This window comes from Hippocampus bargibanti, linkage group LG06 (assembly GCF_051943395.1).
Source record: "Hippocampus bargibanti isolate YZ-2025 linkage group LG06, ASM5194339v1, whole genome shotgun sequence".
NCBI lineage: Eukaryota > Metazoa > Chordata > Actinopteri > Syngnathiformes > Syngnathidae > Hippocampus > Hippocampus bargibanti.
In genome coordinates, this window is record NC_142739.1 from 11,938,686 (window position 1) to 11,957,489 (window position 18,804).

At 40.4% G+C, this 18,804-nt stretch overlaps 2 protein-coding genes across 7 annotated transcripts; both read left to right on the top strand.

Moving 5' to 3' along the window:
- On the top strand, positions 1–9,496 carry LOC148896499 (TBC1 domain family member 15). Of its 5 annotated transcripts, XM_088998320.1 has the most exons (11): positions 299–394; positions 1,355–1,743; positions 3,188–3,373; positions 3,448–3,566; positions 3,786–3,931; positions 5,525–5,592; positions 5,667–5,813; positions 5,881–5,971; positions 8,577–8,725; positions 8,881–9,022; positions 9,181–9,496. In XM_088998320.1, exons 2-11 carry the CDS (start codon positions 1,728–1,730, stop codon positions 9,347–9,349), a joined length of 1,233 nt encoding a protein of 410 aa, XP_088854446.1. In that variant the 5' UTR covers positions 299–394; positions 1,355–1,727; the 3' UTR covers positions 9,350–9,496. The 5 variants fall into 5 exon arrangements, with proteins under 5 accessions (XP_088854443.1, XP_088854444.1, XP_088854447.1 ...); XM_088998317.1 differs by lacking the exon at positions 1,355–1,743 and having other exon boundaries at positions 1–350; XM_088998318.1 differs by lacking the exon at positions 1,355–1,743 and having other exon boundaries at positions 1–350; positions 3,786–3,889.
- Positions 9,497–10,636: 1,140 nt separating this feature from the next.
- Positions 10,637–17,507, top strand: hsc70 (heat shock cognate 70). Of its 2 annotated transcripts, none has more exons than XM_088998299.1 (9): positions 10,637–10,791; positions 13,207–13,412; positions 13,500–13,705; positions 13,785–13,937; positions 14,138–14,693; positions 14,775–14,977; positions 15,053–15,251; positions 15,822–16,054; positions 16,162–17,507. In XM_088998299.1, the coding sequence occupies exons 2-9, from the start codon at positions 13,208–13,210 to the stop codon at positions 16,351–16,353; spliced, it is 1,947 nt and encodes a 648-aa protein (XP_088854425.1). In that variant the 5' UTR covers positions 10,637–10,791; position 13,207; the 3' UTR covers positions 16,354–17,507. The 2 variants fall into 2 exon arrangements, with proteins under 2 accessions (XP_088854425.1, XP_088854424.1); XM_088998298.1 differs by lacking the exon at positions 10,637–10,791 and adding an exon at positions 10,896–11,193.
- Positions 17,508–18,804: the final 1,297 nt, after the last annotated feature.

The window sequence follows — 18,804 nt, forward strand, 5'->3', positions numbered from 1 at the left end:
AAATGTACTTTGAAATCTGGAAAGTGAGTCAGAGGAACCCTCAAAGCAGGCTCCTGACACTGAACAACAATCCCCAAAAGAAGCAGTTTGCGGTGTTTGACAAGTTCGGCCGCGCTTCGGTTCAGCGGCCGGCCCACGCCGTGCGGAAACAACACAGATGGACCGTGTGGTTTCATCGGAGGAGGGGAACAGACAAGCCGGACACATGGAGCCGCGCGCCCGGTCCAGGAGGAGGCTGGCAGGCGTCAGCTCGCCCGCTCTCGCTTCCGAACGGCTCACCTTGTTCGGGGTTATGGACATCGAGGGGAGGGTGGACGAGTCTCGACTGAGAATGCACATTTTCCAAAACGGTATCGATCTTTGGCTCAGTGATGAAGATGAATGCAATGACGTGGTACATTTTCCAATGTTTTTTAATTGCCGTTTTTCTCAATTATTGACATTATCTCCAAAAATGACCAGTTATCTTAAAATAACGTTAGTGGATGCATCTGTCAATTCGATAATTCTATCTTTCAACGTGCGCATAATAATAACAACAATAATACATTTCGTTTATGAGCGCCTGAATGATTATTATAAAAATAGTAATACACATTTTCTCTACTACCCTCACGAAAAGCTAACCAAAAGTTTGTCTAAAAATAGCAATATTAATAATGTCAAATTGGGTATTACACCTAGTTAATTCCGGTGTTTTAACGGTGTTTTTAACCCCCAAAACCAAACATAATTAAACGAAAACAAACACAACTCACCTAAACATTGTCCACAAAATACAATCATGTTGACATACAATGCATATGTTAATCTTTAATTTCTAAGAATGCCGCGATCCTGAATCCCAATCAAAACAATAATTCAGTTGTAAAATTAAAATTAATGTTACCATTATCTGCCCCAAAAAGAAATTTAAAAACGTTTGGCAAAAAAAAATATTAATATAGATATTAAACTTGTTGATTGAAATAAAGTACAGTCTCGTTATATCAGTATCGGTTATATCGATAGTACTGCTTATTACGATACTATTTCTATGAACGCAAGGAGAAAATTTACATGCCGCAGGATCGGATATATCGATAGTCCGGTTAATTCGATATTTTTTCCGACTCCCGAGAATATCGATATAACGAGACTTTACTGTATTACACAACTTTAGACATTTTTACATGACTGTGACCTTAAATGATAATTGGTATAATAGCAATTTCGCATATTATGAAATGGATTACAATTTATGTTGGTGATGCATGTATGTATTTGTGTTTTTATGTTTTATGGGTGAATTCACCACTAACACCAATAACAACATTGACGAAATGCACAGGTATCTCCTCTTCTTTTCCTTTAGGCTTTTCCCTTCAGGGGTCGCCACAGCGAATCAATATCCTCCATCTATCCCGGTTTTGTGCATCCTCTTCTCTCACACCAGCTACCTTCATGTCCTCTTTGACCACATCTATAAACCTCCTCTTCGGTCTTCCTCTCGGTCTCCTGCCTGGCAGTTCAAGGCTCAGCATCCTTCTGCCGATATAGTCACTCTCTCTCCTCTGGACATGTCCAAACCATCTCAGTCTGGCCTCTCTGACTTTCTCTCCAAAGCCTCTAATAATGAGTTGTCCCTCTAATGTACTCATTCCTGATCCTATCCAACCTGGTCACTCCCAAAGAAAACCTCAACATCTTCAGCTCTGCTACAACCAGCTCTGCTTCATGTCTTTTCTATGACGAAATGCACAGGTATGAGAACCAATAATGAAAACTGATTATTACTATATTGGCAAAGTCAGAACATTTGAAAGTGTTCCGATTAAAGTGTGCATTGTACAAGAACACTAAAGTGCATGCTACAAATCACATGCAAGCCCTTGTGGCCACCGAAACAGACAATTCATGGTTATGGTCACATGTGCAGAAGTTGAAGTGCTTGTTCCTAGAGGCAGTCAAGTGATGCTTGGCTTACATTTTCTGGAAATGCACTTTCAGACAGCTCTGAAGCAAGAGTTGCTATGAAAGTGAAATGACATTTAAAAAGAAAGCAATACTTGTGAATAAAAAATCACATGAGCTTGAACTCATGTGAGTTCAGTGACATGTGTGAAGCTCAGAAATGAGGCTCGATGTTCCACAAATGCGTTCTGTGTATATTCCTTTTTAAAGTCATTATCGTGGCAAAAGCAACTGTTTCAGGTCTAGTGATCGGGTTCAATAAATATTTTTCTCAATGTGTTGAAACCATACGAACGAATGCAAATGTCGGAATTCAAGGGAAAAGATTAGTGCAAAAGATTGCATAACACATGACTCTCAAATCCTCTGGAACCAGAGCAAAGTTCACTTCATCTGCCCTAATGTTCCAATTCACTGACTGTCTCAAGTGATGTGCTTTGATGATGATTGCACAAAAATGTGCGATATTTTGGATTTTTTTCCCCCATGGGAAGTTTAGCTGGTATTTTTTTAATGCTGCATATGTTCTACAGGAATGTAGAAGTTTAACAATTAAGGTGAATGTGTGTTTTTACTTGCTTGACATCATGCGGTTTGTTTTATGAATTTATTCATACTTGACAGTTGAGAATTTTTTAGTCAATGACTGCCAGAAGATTTGCAAAAATGTGTTCACTCCAGTGCCAGGGTTTTTGTCATTTTCACTCAAATTGCAGGACCCACAGAATATTGAGTTTTAGGACTACATGAACATTCAATGCAGCATAAGAAACCTTAGACTCTCTACTTTCACTTAAAAACGTGTTAATTCCTAAGTTATGTGTGTATGGAGTTATCTGAGCTTGAAATGGGGGCGGCTGTACAAAAGGTCAATGCTGCCCCCTCGTGGAAGGGAAAAACATTGCCAGAGGTCTGACCAGCGCTTAATCAGCACTCCTCGCAAGAAAAATCAAAACCCGAACAAGTTCGGGAATGGCGCTCTGCGTCATATTTTCAATTCCCTAATAAATTCAGGAATGGCATTGAATGAGTTAAGTACTACCTGACACTGTTTTGACATTTTAAAGCAAAAACAATAATCTAAATTCAAACGGCGGTCAACCATTGGTTCTAAAAAATATTTAGACCCATAAATTTCCATTTTTTCTGTGATCTCATGTGGAAATCTTAAAATATAAACATCCCTCAAATTACTGAACCGACTCCAATCGTGTCAACATCAATCTGTGTCTAGGTGGCGTATCTCCCACTGAGCGTGGCCTAGCATGGCGCTTCCTGTTCGGCATGTACCCGTGCAGCTCAACCGCTTTGGAGCGTCCTCTACTTCAGGAGCAGCTAACTGTGCGTTACCAGGTGATGAAGGCAAAATGGCAGCATTTCCTCCCTTCGGCTGTACAGATACACCTCAATGGCACCGATGGTAAATTCGCCAAACTTTCTCTTTCATACACCATGAAATCTTGATTGTGATTATTTATCTTATGTGCTGGGAAGCTGAGCTGGTGGCTGCATTGGACTATTATAACCAGAGACAGGCACTGGTCCAGCAAGAAGCTGACAACTTGAGTGACGAGGTCCGAGACAGGATGATGTTTTTGGAGCTTCAAGCGCAGGTTTGTTTGATGGGCACTGCTTCATTCTTTTCGGAGCACACTGTGCTAGTGGCAAAATCCTGTGCTTGATACAATATAGTCAGGAAAAGAAGAGTAAAAAGTATACCATGATCATGCTATCAATTCAACATTGCTTGGTATTTATATTTAAGTAATGTGAATGTCACTTTGGTATGAAAGATGTCTAATGTCAATAAAATATGTTTTACTTATTTCCAGATATTGTTTGAACGTGTTAATTTTGACGAGGAAGAGCTACATGAAGCCATCCGAATTATTAATAAAGATGTCCCAAGAACCAACAGAGACCTGAGCTACTACCAGTATGGACCTTTAAAAAATTCCCGTATTTTCCAGTGTATAAGGTGATCACAAAAGCCTTGATTTTCTTCAAAAGATGACCTTGCGCCTTATACGCAGGTGTGCCTTATATGTGAAGTCAACGACTGTCGGCAGCCACTGTCATATCCCCCTCTAGAAGAAGTTGTGCGTAAACCCAGCCTCTACTGTAGCGCCTTATAATGTGCTGTGACTTATACACTGTATTTGGAAAACTCTATTTATAGATTTTATTTGGAAAACGTTTTTCATTCATTGAAGGTGCACTTATAGTCCGGTGTGCCTTAAATATGGAAAAAGTTTGAAAATACAGTGAGACCTCGGTTTACGAACCCCTTAGCTTACGAACTTTTCGGTTTACAAAGGTTACATTTATGAAAATTTTACCTTGGCATACAAACTAGTTTTCAGGATACACACGGAGCTGCCACAATGAGTGATGTGTCGTTCGCGAACAAGCCCGTTCTTCTAACAACAAAATGGCAGGTGACTGCATTTATTTCTCGAAAATTGGTCAAGAACACAGCAGTGGGGGATGGGGTTACAGACAGAGAGTTAAAGCCACGTGATTGGTCGAGAACCCAGTAGTGGGGTGGGGCGGGGGGGGGGGGGGGGTTAAACATTAAAGAAACAGGCAGACAGAGAGAGAGAGTGAGAGAAAACACACACACACGGAAAGCAGATGACAGTTTTAAACCAAAAAACAAAAATGAAAAATACAAGAAAAACATAAATGTTAGAAAATTGATAGAAAACAGTGAAATTTAGACTCGTTTCAACTTTGAAAATTTAATAGCAGAGCGTAGAATTGAAGGTTAAAATATCCCATCAATCAGGCTCCACAAATAACCCGCACAAGTCATCTGTACACTTGATGCAAAAAGCTGTCAACCCAGCTAAACAGATCACAATTGATGAACTAGATACAATTATCACAGAGAAAGCACCTACAAGGGATCATTCCTCAAGATGGTGACAGAAGCCTATGTTCCTCATCAAGTGTTTAATGCTGAGGAAACCGGACACTCCATTCCATCAAGCCATTAACGACCATCACAAAGGTAAATAAAATGACTTTATTGTACAGTACAGTTTATTTCTTTAATCATAATACTATAACACATTTATTATACATAAAATAAGGTATATTTTGTGTAGTTTTAAGGCTTAGAAAATTCGAAAGTAGAAAATTATGTTTTATGGGGACCTGGGAACGGATTATTCTCATTTTAATGATTTCTTATGGGAAATTAATTTTTGGGATACACACTTTTGGCCTTACACACTCTGGGAACCAATTAAGTTCGTAAGCCAAGGTGCCACTTTACACCATTCATTGGGGTGCGCCTTATACTTCAGTGCGCCTTATACACCGGGAAATACAGTAATTATTTTACTTTTGCACCTTGATAAAATGGAATTCTACAACTATGTATTGTTTCTGCAAAGGAGGTTAAGTTTATGTATTTTCAGTGGATTGATGAAGGAAGCATTTCTCAATGATAGCTTGTACATCAGGAATTGGGACTTAAGAGGATACTTTGTATTACACCCCTGATTGACATTTTGAAATTCACTCACCAATTCAACGAGCAGCCTTGTTTTTTTGTGTGTTTCAGAGGTGAAGGTTCAGGGAATCTCCTGGTCCTGAGAGACGTCCTCATCACCTATGCTGCTTTCCATCCAGGTAAACAATTATTGAACTTCATGGTTTGTTTTGTTTTGTTCTTTTTCCAACTGCAACTTTTTCTTGTGTTCCAGAGGTAAGTTACGCCCAAGGAATGAACGACCTGTGCAGCCGATTTCTGGAGGTCATGGACTGTGAGGTCGACAGTTTCTGGAGTTTTTCTTGCTACATGGAGAAGTTTGCCAAGGATTTCCGAGAAGATGGCCTGCACAGAAAAATAGGTGGACTGAGTTTGCTTGATGCGTGGAAACATAAGTCAATGAAAGATTTCAAATACATGTAATTTAGAGTTGGAGGCAGCCTTGTTAAAGGAATTGGACCCTCAACTTCATGTCCACTTGGTCACAGAGAGCATGGAGAGCTTCACCTTCTGTCACAGGTAAATGAGTTGTCAGTTGTAATCCTTAATAGGCCCACAATAAAATATGTGATTATGCTATTAAAAATGGCGGCCTGGTGGTCGATTGGTGAGCACATCTGCCTCATCGAGCGGAGGTGCATGGTTTAATTATTATTATTATTTAATTATGACCAACTTCCCTGTGTGGAATTTGTTTGTTCTCCTTTGGCCTGCGTGGATTTAAAGCAAAAACAATAATCTAAATCGGGGTCTTCCGGCCTCCTCCCACATATACTTTGTATATACAGTAAAGTCTCGTTATATCGATATTCAAGGGAGTCCGAAAAATATCGATATAACCGGGACTATCGATATATCCGATCCTGCGCTGAACTGCATTAAACAAAAGCCGCCAAAAGAGGGCAGCCAAGCGCCATATAAGAAACGGAGCTGGCCATTAGCTCCCTTTTTTTTGGGTGAGAGATGTTCCCCCAATGTTGCCTCAAAATGGCACATATAATTCTTTAATGATTGTAAACATGTATGCTTTAATCTTCAGAACTACAGTGTATTTGAAACATATTCATAACTGGATGTGTAACAAGAAAGCATATTATCCGAATCTGAAGCCATTGTTTGGATTCACAAGCAATGCAAGACGTCTTGGCGTGAAGTCATTTTTATTTGCATTTGAATAAAAAGTGACATCGGCTGTCCTTTAATGCACAGTATGGAATGTTAATAATTTTCAAAATCATCGCGCTTCAGCAGATAAAACAAGAAACATTGTTGCAAAAAACGATTGCATTCATATACAGTACAGTGGGCATGTACATAACACAACAGGGAAACTGCAACGCTTACATCTTACTGTATTATGTATACAATTTAAAAAAGTCATCAATCTTCTTCTGCTTCCCATTTTTACCTTTTAACACAAACACTTCAATCTCGTCTGCTACACACGAGCTAGCGTCTGAAAATGAAAATGGCTCTGCTACACGGGTGCTGGGCACGTAACCAAGTCACCTGACCAAGTCGACCAATGGCGCGACTGATGGCGTGACACGTAACCAAGACACGTGACCAAGTTGACCAATGGCGTGACCGATGGCGTGTCACGTGACAAAGTCACACGGCCAAGTCGACCAATAGCGCGACCGATGGCGGCTCATGTGACCAAGTCGACCAATGGCGCAACCGATGGCGGCTCACGTAACAAGACACGTGACCAAGTTGACCAATGGCGCGACGGATATATCGATATAAACAACAAAAATGGCCGGCGGGGGATGAAAAGGAGCACCGTAATAACCGGATTATCATAATAACCGGGTATCGTACTAAACGTTACTAATTATACATAAAAAGACTAGAAATGTGCAAGGGAAATGAAAATAGTATCGTAATAAGCAGTACTATCGATATAACCGATATCGATATAACGAGACTTTACTGTATATATATATTCTGTACTGTATACACTGTGTGTCGCTTTGCTGCTGTGAAATGTAAATTTCTCCACTGTGAGACTAATAAAGGCATATCCAATCCAATCCAATCCATACATATATACTGTCTCTCTCTCTCTCTCTCTCTCTCTCTCTCTCTCTCTATATATATATATATATATCCTCATTAGGGTCGCGGGGGGTGCTGGAGCCTATCCCAGCCGTCTTTGGGCACTAGGCGGGGGACACCTTGAATTGGTTGCCAGCCAATCGCAGGGCACTCCAAGACAAACAACCAGTCACCCTCACAATTAAGGACAATTTGGAGTGTTCAATCTGCCTGCCATGCATGTTTTTGGAATGTGGGAGGAAACCGGAGGACCTGGAGAAAACCCAAGCGGGCCCAGGGAGAACTGGAGGCCGGACTTCTGCACTGTGAAGCCGGCGTGTTAACCACTGAGCCGCCCATATATATATATATATATATATATATATATATATATATATATATATATATATATATATATATATATATATATATATATATATATCATCATGGAAAGCTGTCAAGGAAATATCAAATGAAAAAATAAATTAAACAGTTAGATGTATTTAGTGATTTGTACTTTAAAGTTCCTGTCCATTGAACTTCACCGTTTTAGGATTTTTTTCAAAATCGCTGAATTTTCACATTTACCGTTCAAATACGAAGTAGAGACGAGCGGTGACGTCATTGATGACGTCAGTGCCTCACCAGCCATGAACCTCCTATATATATATATATATATATATATATATATACTCACACCTAGGGACAATTTGGAGTGGTCAATCTGCCTGTCATGCATGTTTTTGGAGTGTGGGAGGAAACCAGAGGACCCGGAGAAAACCCACGCAGGTCCGGGGAGAACATGCAAACTCCACACAGGGAGGCCGGACCGGGATGCGAACCGGCGACCTCTGCACTGTGAAGCCGGTGTGCTAACCACTCGACTACCGGGCTGCCCATATATATATATATATACATATATATATATATTTTATATATATATATATATATATATATATATATATATATATATATATACAAATATCTTTTTGTGACTTATTCTTTTATTTAATAAAAATATTGTACGTATATATTTATATGTATATGTGTGTGTGTGGGGGGGGGGGGGGGGGGCGTATATCAGATGGCTACTGCTAGGCTTCCAGAGAGAATTTGAACACAGCGATGCGCTACGTTTGTTCGAGATCCTGAGTTGTGATCATCTGGAGCTCATTTCCCAGCGTGTAGATCGAGCTCGCTATCAGGAAAGGCTGGCCCAAAACTATTGTGAAGGTGAGACTTCGCCTCTATTTTCGGAGATACTGTACTGTACCTGTGTCGTGGTGCAAATGCTGGTGGCCTTGAACCTTGATTTTTGTATCTGCATTGTCCCTGTTTGCGAATTTGATTGTGATGATGCTTTACCCATGTATTTACCTGATCTGCAGACGACAAGTGTGAGTTGGAGCTTCAGGCCGTCAATACAGACTTTACGTTTGAGCTGTTCATCTGCGCAGCCATCCTTTTGGACCACAAAGATGCTCTGTTGCAATGTCAAGATGAAGTGCAGCTGATTCAATTCACAAGCAGGTTTGCATTCCACTCACTGGCCACATTATTGGGTCCACAATTTGATAGGACTTGTCTTAAAAATTCTGCCGGGTGGTACAATACTTCCAGGTATTTCTCATGTTTTGTAGGTGTATATTAAAAGCAAGTCGTGTGAATATGCTTTCTCCTTTGCGCAGCCTTCATGGAACACTGGACTTGAACAGCACCCTGAAGAAAGCAGAGCACCATTTCTTCAACTACTGCAAACGCTGTGCTTGGGACTCCATGAACTGCCGCTGTAGAGCACACAAAAGCAAAGAAGAAGACTTTCTCGATCAGATTCGCAGTTTATTTGTTTCAAGATAACAACGCCTACCTAGTTCAGTCCCTGAACACTGCGTCTAAAGGCATATCTTTGTTGTTAATAGTTTTATAGTTATAGGTATAAGCCGATAGGTTCTTCTATCCTTATGTAAAAGTATTTGTTTTGAAAGTGGATAAACATCAACTGTGGATTTTTTTTTTACTTGACACCTCTACATCGGCCTTTTTCAGGCTTGTTACAAAGGCTTAATGGAGTATTTAACCACTGACAGGTGACGGCAACAGGTGGTGTTTGTAACATACTTGGGTTATATTTAAAATGACTTATGTAACAAGCGTGTAAATTGTGGACACCGACAGAAAGAACGGAAAGGGAGGGAAACGATATCACCCTATGTTAACTCGTTCACTGCCAGATGTGCAAAAATATGTTCACTCCAGTGCAAGGGTGTTTTTCATTGTCACTTGAATTACAGGACCCACAGAACATTGACTTTTAGGACGACATAAACATTCAATACAGCATTAGAACCCTTAAACTATATTCGTTCATCAAAAAGAGTTAATTCCTAAATTATATGGGTCTGGAGTTATAGGAGCTTGAAATGAGGGTGGCTGTCCAAAATACAATACAAGACATACATGTTGGTTTATATAGCGCTTTAACAACAGCTGAAGCTGGAACAAAGCGCTAACATGATAAAAAGGGAAATGCTGAACCCTTGTGGAAGTGAAAAAACATTGCCAGAGGCCATGACCAGCGCTTTATCGGCACCCAAGCATGAAAAAAAACAGAACCCGAATAAATTTGGGAATGGCACTCTACGTCATATTTTCAATTCCCAAATAAATTTGTCAATGGCAGTGAATGAGTTAATAATATTGTTCATACTACCGTATTTTCCGGTATATAAGGTGCACCAAAAGGCCTTGATTCATGTGAAGTAATATTCACATATAATAATAATAATAATCCTCTCCTGGAGCACCTTATAATGTGGGATGTCTTATGTTTAGGAAACATTTATATATGCATTTAGAAAACTTTTTTCATTCAGTGAAGGTGCGCCTTATAGTCTGGTACGCCTCATACTGCATATGTAAAAAGATTGAAAATTCACCATTCATTGGGGATGGACCTTATATAGAGGAAAATACGCTAATAATTATATTTAATTTGTATATGGTGAATCGGTGTGTTTGATTTGATAACCCCACAAAAATATGATAAAACACTATAAAAAGCTTTTGGTTACTGTATTGGGGATATCAAACGTTTATTCACACCTGTTCAAATTTTTGTTTGTTTGGGGGGGGGGGGGTGAAATAATAATTGAAAACAACATTTCCACATTAATGTTACATGCCAAATACTTTTCTTTTCTTTCATCTCTTTAAGAGGGCATGGACCGGTGGACATACAGTAACTGAAACAATGTCCCTTTGTGTTCCAGCCTGGCTCTGCCTTGGTTCACAAAAGCAAGGTAAATGAGTTCAAACACATTTGATATGAATGAATAGAGATATTGTGAGACTTCCGAATGAATCAGAGAATGTTTTCCCAAAATAGAAGTTGTCATAGGAGCAAAAGGAGGGGCCATTGCACTTACTCGCACTGCATTTCTAAAGGTCAGCTGTGTCAATAGTTTTGTCCACGTATTGGTAGGCCAACAATTTTCTTTGGTAAGTCAGAAAGTTCGAGAACGTTCTGTGGGGGGCTCATCTGACACCCAGTAGGGCTCCCCCTGCTCTATATACACTGAGTGAACACATGCCCTCGCCCTCTTCGTCTGCCTGCCAGAACACTGAAAGGAACACGGGAGAGGAAGTCAGGGGTCGCTAGCACAAAATAATCCCAGTTAAAGTTGAACAGCTGACACATCAAGGTAACGTGATTTCTAGCTGTGCTGCATCCAGCCTGGCTTCATAGTTTGTCTCGCTTCATTGCTGCATTGAAAAGCTTAACTGCCACGTGTGAGAGCGTTTTCTTTTCTTTTCCTTTTACATATTTTAAGCATTATGCTTCCATCGGTTATTAATTTCAGTCTGAAATTGAATCAATGACAGGAAGTTTAGGTCTAGATGGTTCATTGCGCTATGTTTGAATTATTCAGACATCAGCTGTATTTCATGTCTTAAAAACTTACAATAAAGATAAGACAAAAATATGTAGAAAGTAGAAGCAAAATAATGACGTAACAAATATGTTCACACTACAATGTGTGTGTGATTTTTTTTGTGATGATGGAAACTTGGAGATGGAGAAGCAACTGGACTGTGTCAGCAATTTCTTTGTTGTTACATCACAGGACAAGTGAAAATTCCATATGTTGGATTCTAATTCTTGTATAAACACTCTATCACCATATAACACCCTCTCAGAGCAAACAAAGTTTGGGAACAAACTTTGCAATCAAATTAGGAATTGAGGAAATTAATATGACAAGCAAAAATGTGCCTAATGACAGTCACTCTGTCCCTGTTTGCTGCTCAAGGCATGACTCAAAAAGTGATCAAATATCTTGGCATGTCCAGTATGTAATATCTTACTCTATATGAATACATTAATCTGAAAATGTATGTGTATTTGTGTGTGTGTGTGTGTGTGTGTGTGTGTGTGTGTGTGTGTGTGTGTGTGTGTGTGTGTGTGTGTGTGTGCGTGTGTGCGTGTGCGTGTGCGTGTGTGTGTGTGTGTGTGTGTGTGTGTGTGTGTGTGTGTGTGTGTGTGTCTGTGTGCAATATTGGACTTTTATTTGAATAGCAGCCTTGCAAATCATTTTTGCCATCAATAATCCCCACTGCTTTTTTTGAGGGAAGGAGGCAACCATTAATTACCTTGTAGATGAAATGGCGCTTATTATAGTAACAGCGAGTTATTTGAAGCCAGCTGTTGGAACACACACACACACACACACACACACACACACACCGATCACTGCTCTGGGTTTAGTGCTCCTGTCACATGATAGCGTTCTGTCCATGAGGGTGGAGTGGCAAACGTAAATTGGAGGCGGGCAATGGGATTTCTCGTGATCAGGTTTTATTCTCCCGTAAATGTCAGTTCAAAGATTACATTATCTATGTTGAAGCATAATTCAGACACACTTGCTTACATTTTATTATTTATATTTTACATATTGTGTACTGCTATTTTTATTTCTATACTTTGAGTTGTTGTTGGCATGCCTAACAAGAGTTTCCTTTTATTTAGAATTTGCCCCATGTTGTTGTGGGTATTTCTCTATATTAAATGGGAGGATAGGTTTGAAAAAAAAAAACTTTATCGTGTCCCAAAAAGCAGTGTAAATGTATTGACGATAAGAAACATATTCATACAATAATTTTATTTTAAGCATGAAATCCTTTTTTGAAATATATATCAGAGTATACTGTATTTTCCAGTGTATAAGGTGCACCGGAGTATAAAACACCCCCTTCCCCAATGAATGGTGTACGTATTTTCAAACTTTGTCCATATATAAGGCGCAGCGGACTGTAAGGCACACTTTCAATTAATGAAAAAAGTTTTCCAAATAAGACATATGAATATAAAACATTTTTCAATTATAAGGCACACCACATTATAAGCCGCTACAGTAGAGGCTGGGGTTACGCATTACTTCTACAGGCGTATTGGTGGTGGCTGCCGAGAGTACAGTAGTTGTGACACCTGTTGTGGCTCAATATCACTTCACATATAAGGCCGCACCTATGTGTAAGGCGCAGTGTCATCTTTTGAATGAAAAAAAAAAATGATTTTGGGTGTGCCTTATACACTAGAAAATATGGTATAACATACACAAGAGAGTGACAAATAGTAGCATGCAATAAATTACACAATTGTGCACCAAAGAATAAATAAAAATAATAAACACTGAATCTTTCTTTGCTTTATTCAGGATGTCAAAAGGACCAGCAGTCGGCATTGACCTTGGCACCACCTATTCCTGTGTGGGCATCTTCCAACATGGCAAAGTGGAGATCATTGCCAATGATCAAGGGAACAGAACCACACCCAGCTATGTGGCCTTTACAGACACCGAGAGATTGATTGGTGATGCGGCCAAGAATCAAGTGGCCATGAACCCATCCAATACGGTGTTTGGTAAACACAACACAGTGATACTGGAATATTATTTTCCAAAGTCAACAATGTGGAATTGAGAGGTCTGGTTTTGGTCTTGATCTGCAGATGCCAAGCGATTGATTGGACGTAAGTTTGATGACTCTGTGGTCCAGGCAGACATGAAGCACTGGCCCTTCAAGGTTGTAGATGACTCAACTAAACCCAAAGTGGAGGTTGAGTACAAGGGAGAAATCAAGACTTTCTACCCCGAGGAGATTTCCTCAATGGTCCTGACCAAGATGAAGGAGATCTCTGAGGCCTATCTTGGCAAGGTAGTAACACATTTGGTTAAAGAAAAAGCTTCATAGAATACCAACAAATGTTTTTGAAAGCAAACCTTCTATTTTGTAGTCTGTGACCAATGCAGTCATCACCGTTCCTGCCTACTTCAATGACTCTCAGCGTCAGGCCACCAAAGATGCCGGGGCCATTTCGGGGCTTAATGTGCTGCGCATCATCAATGAGCCCACTGCAGCAGCCATCGCCTATGGCTTGGACAAAAAGGTAAACAAATACACAAACTATTCATCAAATGAATTTGATAATGCTTCGCCTATTCAAGGTCATGGGTGAGTTAACAGACTCATCCAGCAGACTTTTTTTGACACTGGGAGAAAGATGAAGTCACTTGAGAAAGACATAAAAATTCACATGGATCATAACATCCAGTGAGGTTGATTTGGATTGTGAATTTTCTATTTCAGGTGGGAAGTGAGCGCAACGTCCTGATCTTTGACCTCGGAGGAGGCACTTTTGATGTGTCCATTCTGACCATTGAGGATGGCATCTTCGAAGTCAAATCCACTGCGGGTGACACTCATTTGGGCGGTGAAGACTTTGACAACCGAATGGTCAATCACTTCATTGGCGAGTTCAAGCGCAAATTCAAAAAGGAAATCAACACCAACAAACGAGCCGTGCGTCGCCTACGCACCGCCTGCGAGCGTGCCAAGCGCACCCTTTCCAGCAGCAGCCAGGCCAGTATTGAGATCGACTCGCTTTACGAAGGAACCGACTTCTACACATCCATCACCAGAGCTCGTTTTGAGGAACTCAATGCTGATCTCTTCCGTGGAACCCTGGAGCCAGTGGAGAAGGCCCTCAGGGATGCCAAAATGGATAAATCCCAGATCCATGATATTGTCCTGGTGGGGGGCTCCACTCGTATCCCTAAGATCCAAAAGCTTCTGCAGGACTTCTTCAACGGCCGTGACCTCAATAAGAGCATCAACCCTGATGAGGCGGTGGCCTACGGCGCAGGTATTTTTCGATTACGATTAGACTTGAACCTTTGAAAATATGTTGAATAGTGAAACTGTATGCGTTGTAAACGCTTTTCAGCTGTCCAGGCCGCCATCTTGGCTGGCGATAAGTCTGAGAATGTACAGGACCTGCTCCTGCTGGATGTCACCCCTTTATCCCTGGGAATTGAGACCGCTGGAGGAGTAATGACTGTGCTTATCAAAAGGAACACCACCATTCCTACAAAGCAAACTCAAACCTTTACCACTTACTCTGACAACCAGCCTGGTGTGCTCATTCAGGTAACGCCGTCCCCATGTTCCCAATTTATTCTTCTTGCGCCACACCACATTTTCACAGAGTGCGTTTTATTTTAGGTTTTTGAAGGTGAACGAGCTATGACCAACGTTAATAATATCCTGGGCAAGTTCGAGCTTATCGGTATTCTACCTGCTCCCAGGGGCGTGCCCCAGATTGAGGTGACTTTTGACATTGATGCCAATGGAATCCTCAATGTGTCTGCTGTTGACAAAAGCACCGGAAAAGAGAACAAGATCACCATCACCAATGACAAAGGTGCTTGAATTATCCAATAGTATAAAATATACCACACAAAAGTAGTCAAACTTACAGAGCACGGGTGTCAAAGTCAAGGGCTTGTGAAATTCAACAATTCTTGCTAAAGTCCGAACCAATATTTCAAATTCTCCCTTATCAACCACAATAACAGTCACTATCTTTTACTTCAAATTTTAAAACTATCGATGTTTCGCTCCTAATCCTAAACGTCCGACACCTTCAAAGAAGTACAGACGAAGGCTGAAGAAACCTTTTCATCGATGGACCACTTCTTTATGACTGAGAGCTTACACGGACGAATTTGAAAACTAGTTATTCATTAATTTGTCGTGCGCTCCATATGCAATATGTGGAGGGTATTAAACATTCTAAGGGCTTCCCCAAATTCATAACGGTCCCCGAGAGGAAACCGTGACTACAATGTGGCCCGCGGCAAAAAATGAGTTTGACACCCTTGTGAAAGAGGTTACTTTTTACAATCGTTGTCCGCTATTTGTTTCAGCTTCAGCTGTCGTTAAAACACTATATGAATCAATATGTATTTTATTGTACTGTATTGTACAATAGGGCGACTGAGCAAAGAGGATATCGAGCGGATGGTGCAAGAAGCCGAGCAGTTCAAGAGTGAAGACGAGGCACAGAGAGAAAAAGTCACAGCGAAGAACTCCCTTGAGTCTTTAGCCTTCAATTTGAAGAACACCGTGGAGGACGAAAAGCTTCAGGACAAGATCAGCCCAGAAGACAAAAAGGCCATCATAGACAAGTGCAATGAAGTCATTTCCTGGCTGGACAGGAACCAGGTAAAGATACATCAGGAGTGACTGAAGTCCGGCAACAGCCTTATTTTACTAATAAGCCACTTCATGTTTGCTCACGTTATTTTTTTTCTCCTTATTTTTTTATTTAGACGGCAGAGAAAGATGAGTATGAGCACCAGCAGAAGGAGCTGGAGAAAGTTTGCAACCCCATAATGTCTAAACTTTACCAAGGGGGCTCTGCTGGGGGAATGCCTGGTGGAATGCCAGGAGGGATGCCCGGTGGTTTCCCAGGTGGAGCTGAAGGAGGCTCCGCTGGCCCGACTATTGAGGAGGTTGACTAAATCCTGCTGCTGAAATTTCACATCCTGATATTAATCTCTTCAGGCTTCTCGCAGAACGCTCCTTGAATTAAAAAAAATAGCAAATAAAAATAACACTATCGCCAAATGCGATGATTTATTTTCTTTTTTGAAAAAAAAACATCACACAATGTGACTGCTTTACACTGAAGAGATCTGACAGAGCTCAGTTCAATCGTTGTACTAAGTTCATCCTGTCTACTTGATATCTAATTTAAAGCAGATTCTTTACTTACAGTAGGCGGAAGTATACGCCGAAACATGTCGGGTATTTGAACACCTACACTGTCTTTAAGTAAAGAATCTGCTTTAAATTAAGCTCAGTTCAAGTATTGGGCAAATCAAAGTAAAAATATGGTTCCCATTGATAGTTAGGCTATTGCGTCTTCTGTCTTGTATTTTACCTATATACATATATCCCATTAGTATAGACAAATATACGCCATTATATTTACTATTTTGTTTTTCTTTTCCACATTTTTTCCGATTCTGCGATCGCTGTCAAGATAATGTTTGCTATCACTTTTAAAAATGATTAAGAGGTGGGAATGATGGAGAATAAGAATTTATCATGTTTAAAAGTGCCATGCTTTGCTGACCAACTAAACAATGGGCCCACAGTCAAAGCGCAGATGGCCACAGTAAATCAGAGTGAAACAGACACAGCCCAGATGGGCTGTTACCTTTATCTACGAGAGCTGGCCTTGGACAGAATTTAGGACTTGGGGAAACTCCTTATCACAGGGAGACGTCATTAGCCAGGATACAAACGTATCAGTTCATGGGAAACACAATGTTTTATTGCTTACATCTGTTGGTGCTCAGAACGCCCAGAGGTGTGGCATTATAATCAAGAAAACTATGTTTTACTAATGTATCACTTTAATTTACATATACTCTCAATAAATAGCTTGGCAGAGGGGCGCAGAATTCAGACGTATGTCATTTGATCACTGCGTCTCCTGCCGGCAGTGGGGACAATCTTTCTGGTTCCGAGTCTCTGTCCACGGTGTCTGACTGTCATATCTCTGACAAAATGTCTCAATTTTAATGAATACACCAATGACAAAAATCAATTCAATGAATGCTTCCTATACTAAAATACAGATTGAATAAAGGTTGACATGGCAATGGCAGTCTATTTGTTTGTTTTTTCTTAAACTGTTTTGTTGAAAAGAGTCAGTCATATCATACAGAGGTGCTGCTGTAATTGTTCTACAGATGGTAAACGTTGAAAAAAAAGAAACAATTTGGTGCACCCGAACAAGGAAACAACCATCAGGGACGTCCCATACCTAATCATTCAGTGAGTTCAATCAAGATTTTTTTTTTTTTTTGATTTAGTTGTTGATAGTCATGGCACATCATACATCCAACATTTTCTAATTGGCGTATCCACACGAGAGTCACGGACATCCTGGAGCAGGACCCCACCGTCATCGGATAGGGGGGCGGGGACCCTGAGCTGGTTGCCAGTCAATCGCAAAGCACACATAGATGGAAAACCATCCGCGCTCACAGTCACATTGAGGGACAATTTGGAGTATTCCATTAGAGAACATATAAACTCCATATAGAAGTGTGGAGTTTCATTAAAATCAGAATCTGCTTGGTTAAATACATTCGGTGATTTGGAACGGGCCGATACTGGCAAATGCAACAATTCTATATTATAAGTCACATGCACATGTTCATACAGTATTGCAAATGTCTATCCTTAAAGGACAACCGACACCATTTTTTTGTTTCCTAACTGACATCATAAAAATGTTTTATAGCATCAAAAATGCCCAAAACATGCAGGCTGATATTTTTTGTCAAATGCAAAACACCTATATTAATGACTTAAAGTATCCCAAAACTGCCACAAAATGAGCTCGGAACTGAGGACATTAAGATAGTCCCGCCCCCTTGTTCGTGACGTCACGCCAGGATACTCCTTCACAAACTGCCATGCTCCAGAATCAAAACAATGGCTTCAGAGAGTTCAGATTCGGAGAAGATGCTTTCTTTTTACTCATGCAGTTATGAATATGATTCAAATAGTTCTGAAGAGGAAAGCATAAATGTTTGCAATCAATGAAAGAAGTCCCTCCGTATCAATTCGAGCCATCTGGCCTCCAATGTAGCGCCGAGAAAATGTGCACAAGATGGCACACAAGCTCAATTGGAAATGGGCTGATTTGTCCGCTGGGAATTTGTGTAAATTTACACCTTCTTTATGCGTGTTACCGCAATTGACTGCGACACACAACGATTCAACATCGCGTTATTTATGTAGTTTTCCTTCTAATTTCGCGATCAACACGGTGTTTACAGACGAAAAAAAGGCATTGTGTGTCGCTTTCTCGGTCAAGGGCGTTCCCTCCGTGACGTCACTTAGGGCATCGTCATCAACTTGAAAATAAGACTTCATGAATATTCAGCGTGAGT

Bases quoted from the DNA above. Each gene is read 5' to 3' on its own strand.
- hsc70 (XM_088998299.1), top strand. From the start codon at position 13,208: ATGTCAAAAGGACCAGCAGTCGGCATTGACCTTGGCACCACCTATTCC. The intron at 14,694-14,774 runs GTATTTTTCGAT...AACGCTTTTCAG, and splicing joins GGCGGTGGCCTACGGCGCAG to CTGTCCAGGCCGCCATCTTG. The intron at 15,252-15,821 runs GTGCTTGAATTA...ATTGTACAATAG, and splicing joins CACCATCACCAATGACAAAG to GGCGACTGAGCAAAGAGGAT.
- LOC148896499 (XM_088998317.1), top strand. From the start codon at position 158: ATGGACCGTGTGGTTTCATCGGAGGAGGGGAACAGACAAGCCGGACAC. The intron at 351-3,187 runs GTATCGATCTTT...ATCTGTGTCTAG, and splicing joins AATGCACATTTTCCAAAACG to GTGGCGTATCTCCCACTGAG. The intron at 9,023-9,180 runs GTTTGCATTCCA...TCCTTTGCGCAG, and splicing joins CTGATTCAATTCACAAGCAG to CCTTCATGGAACACTGGACT.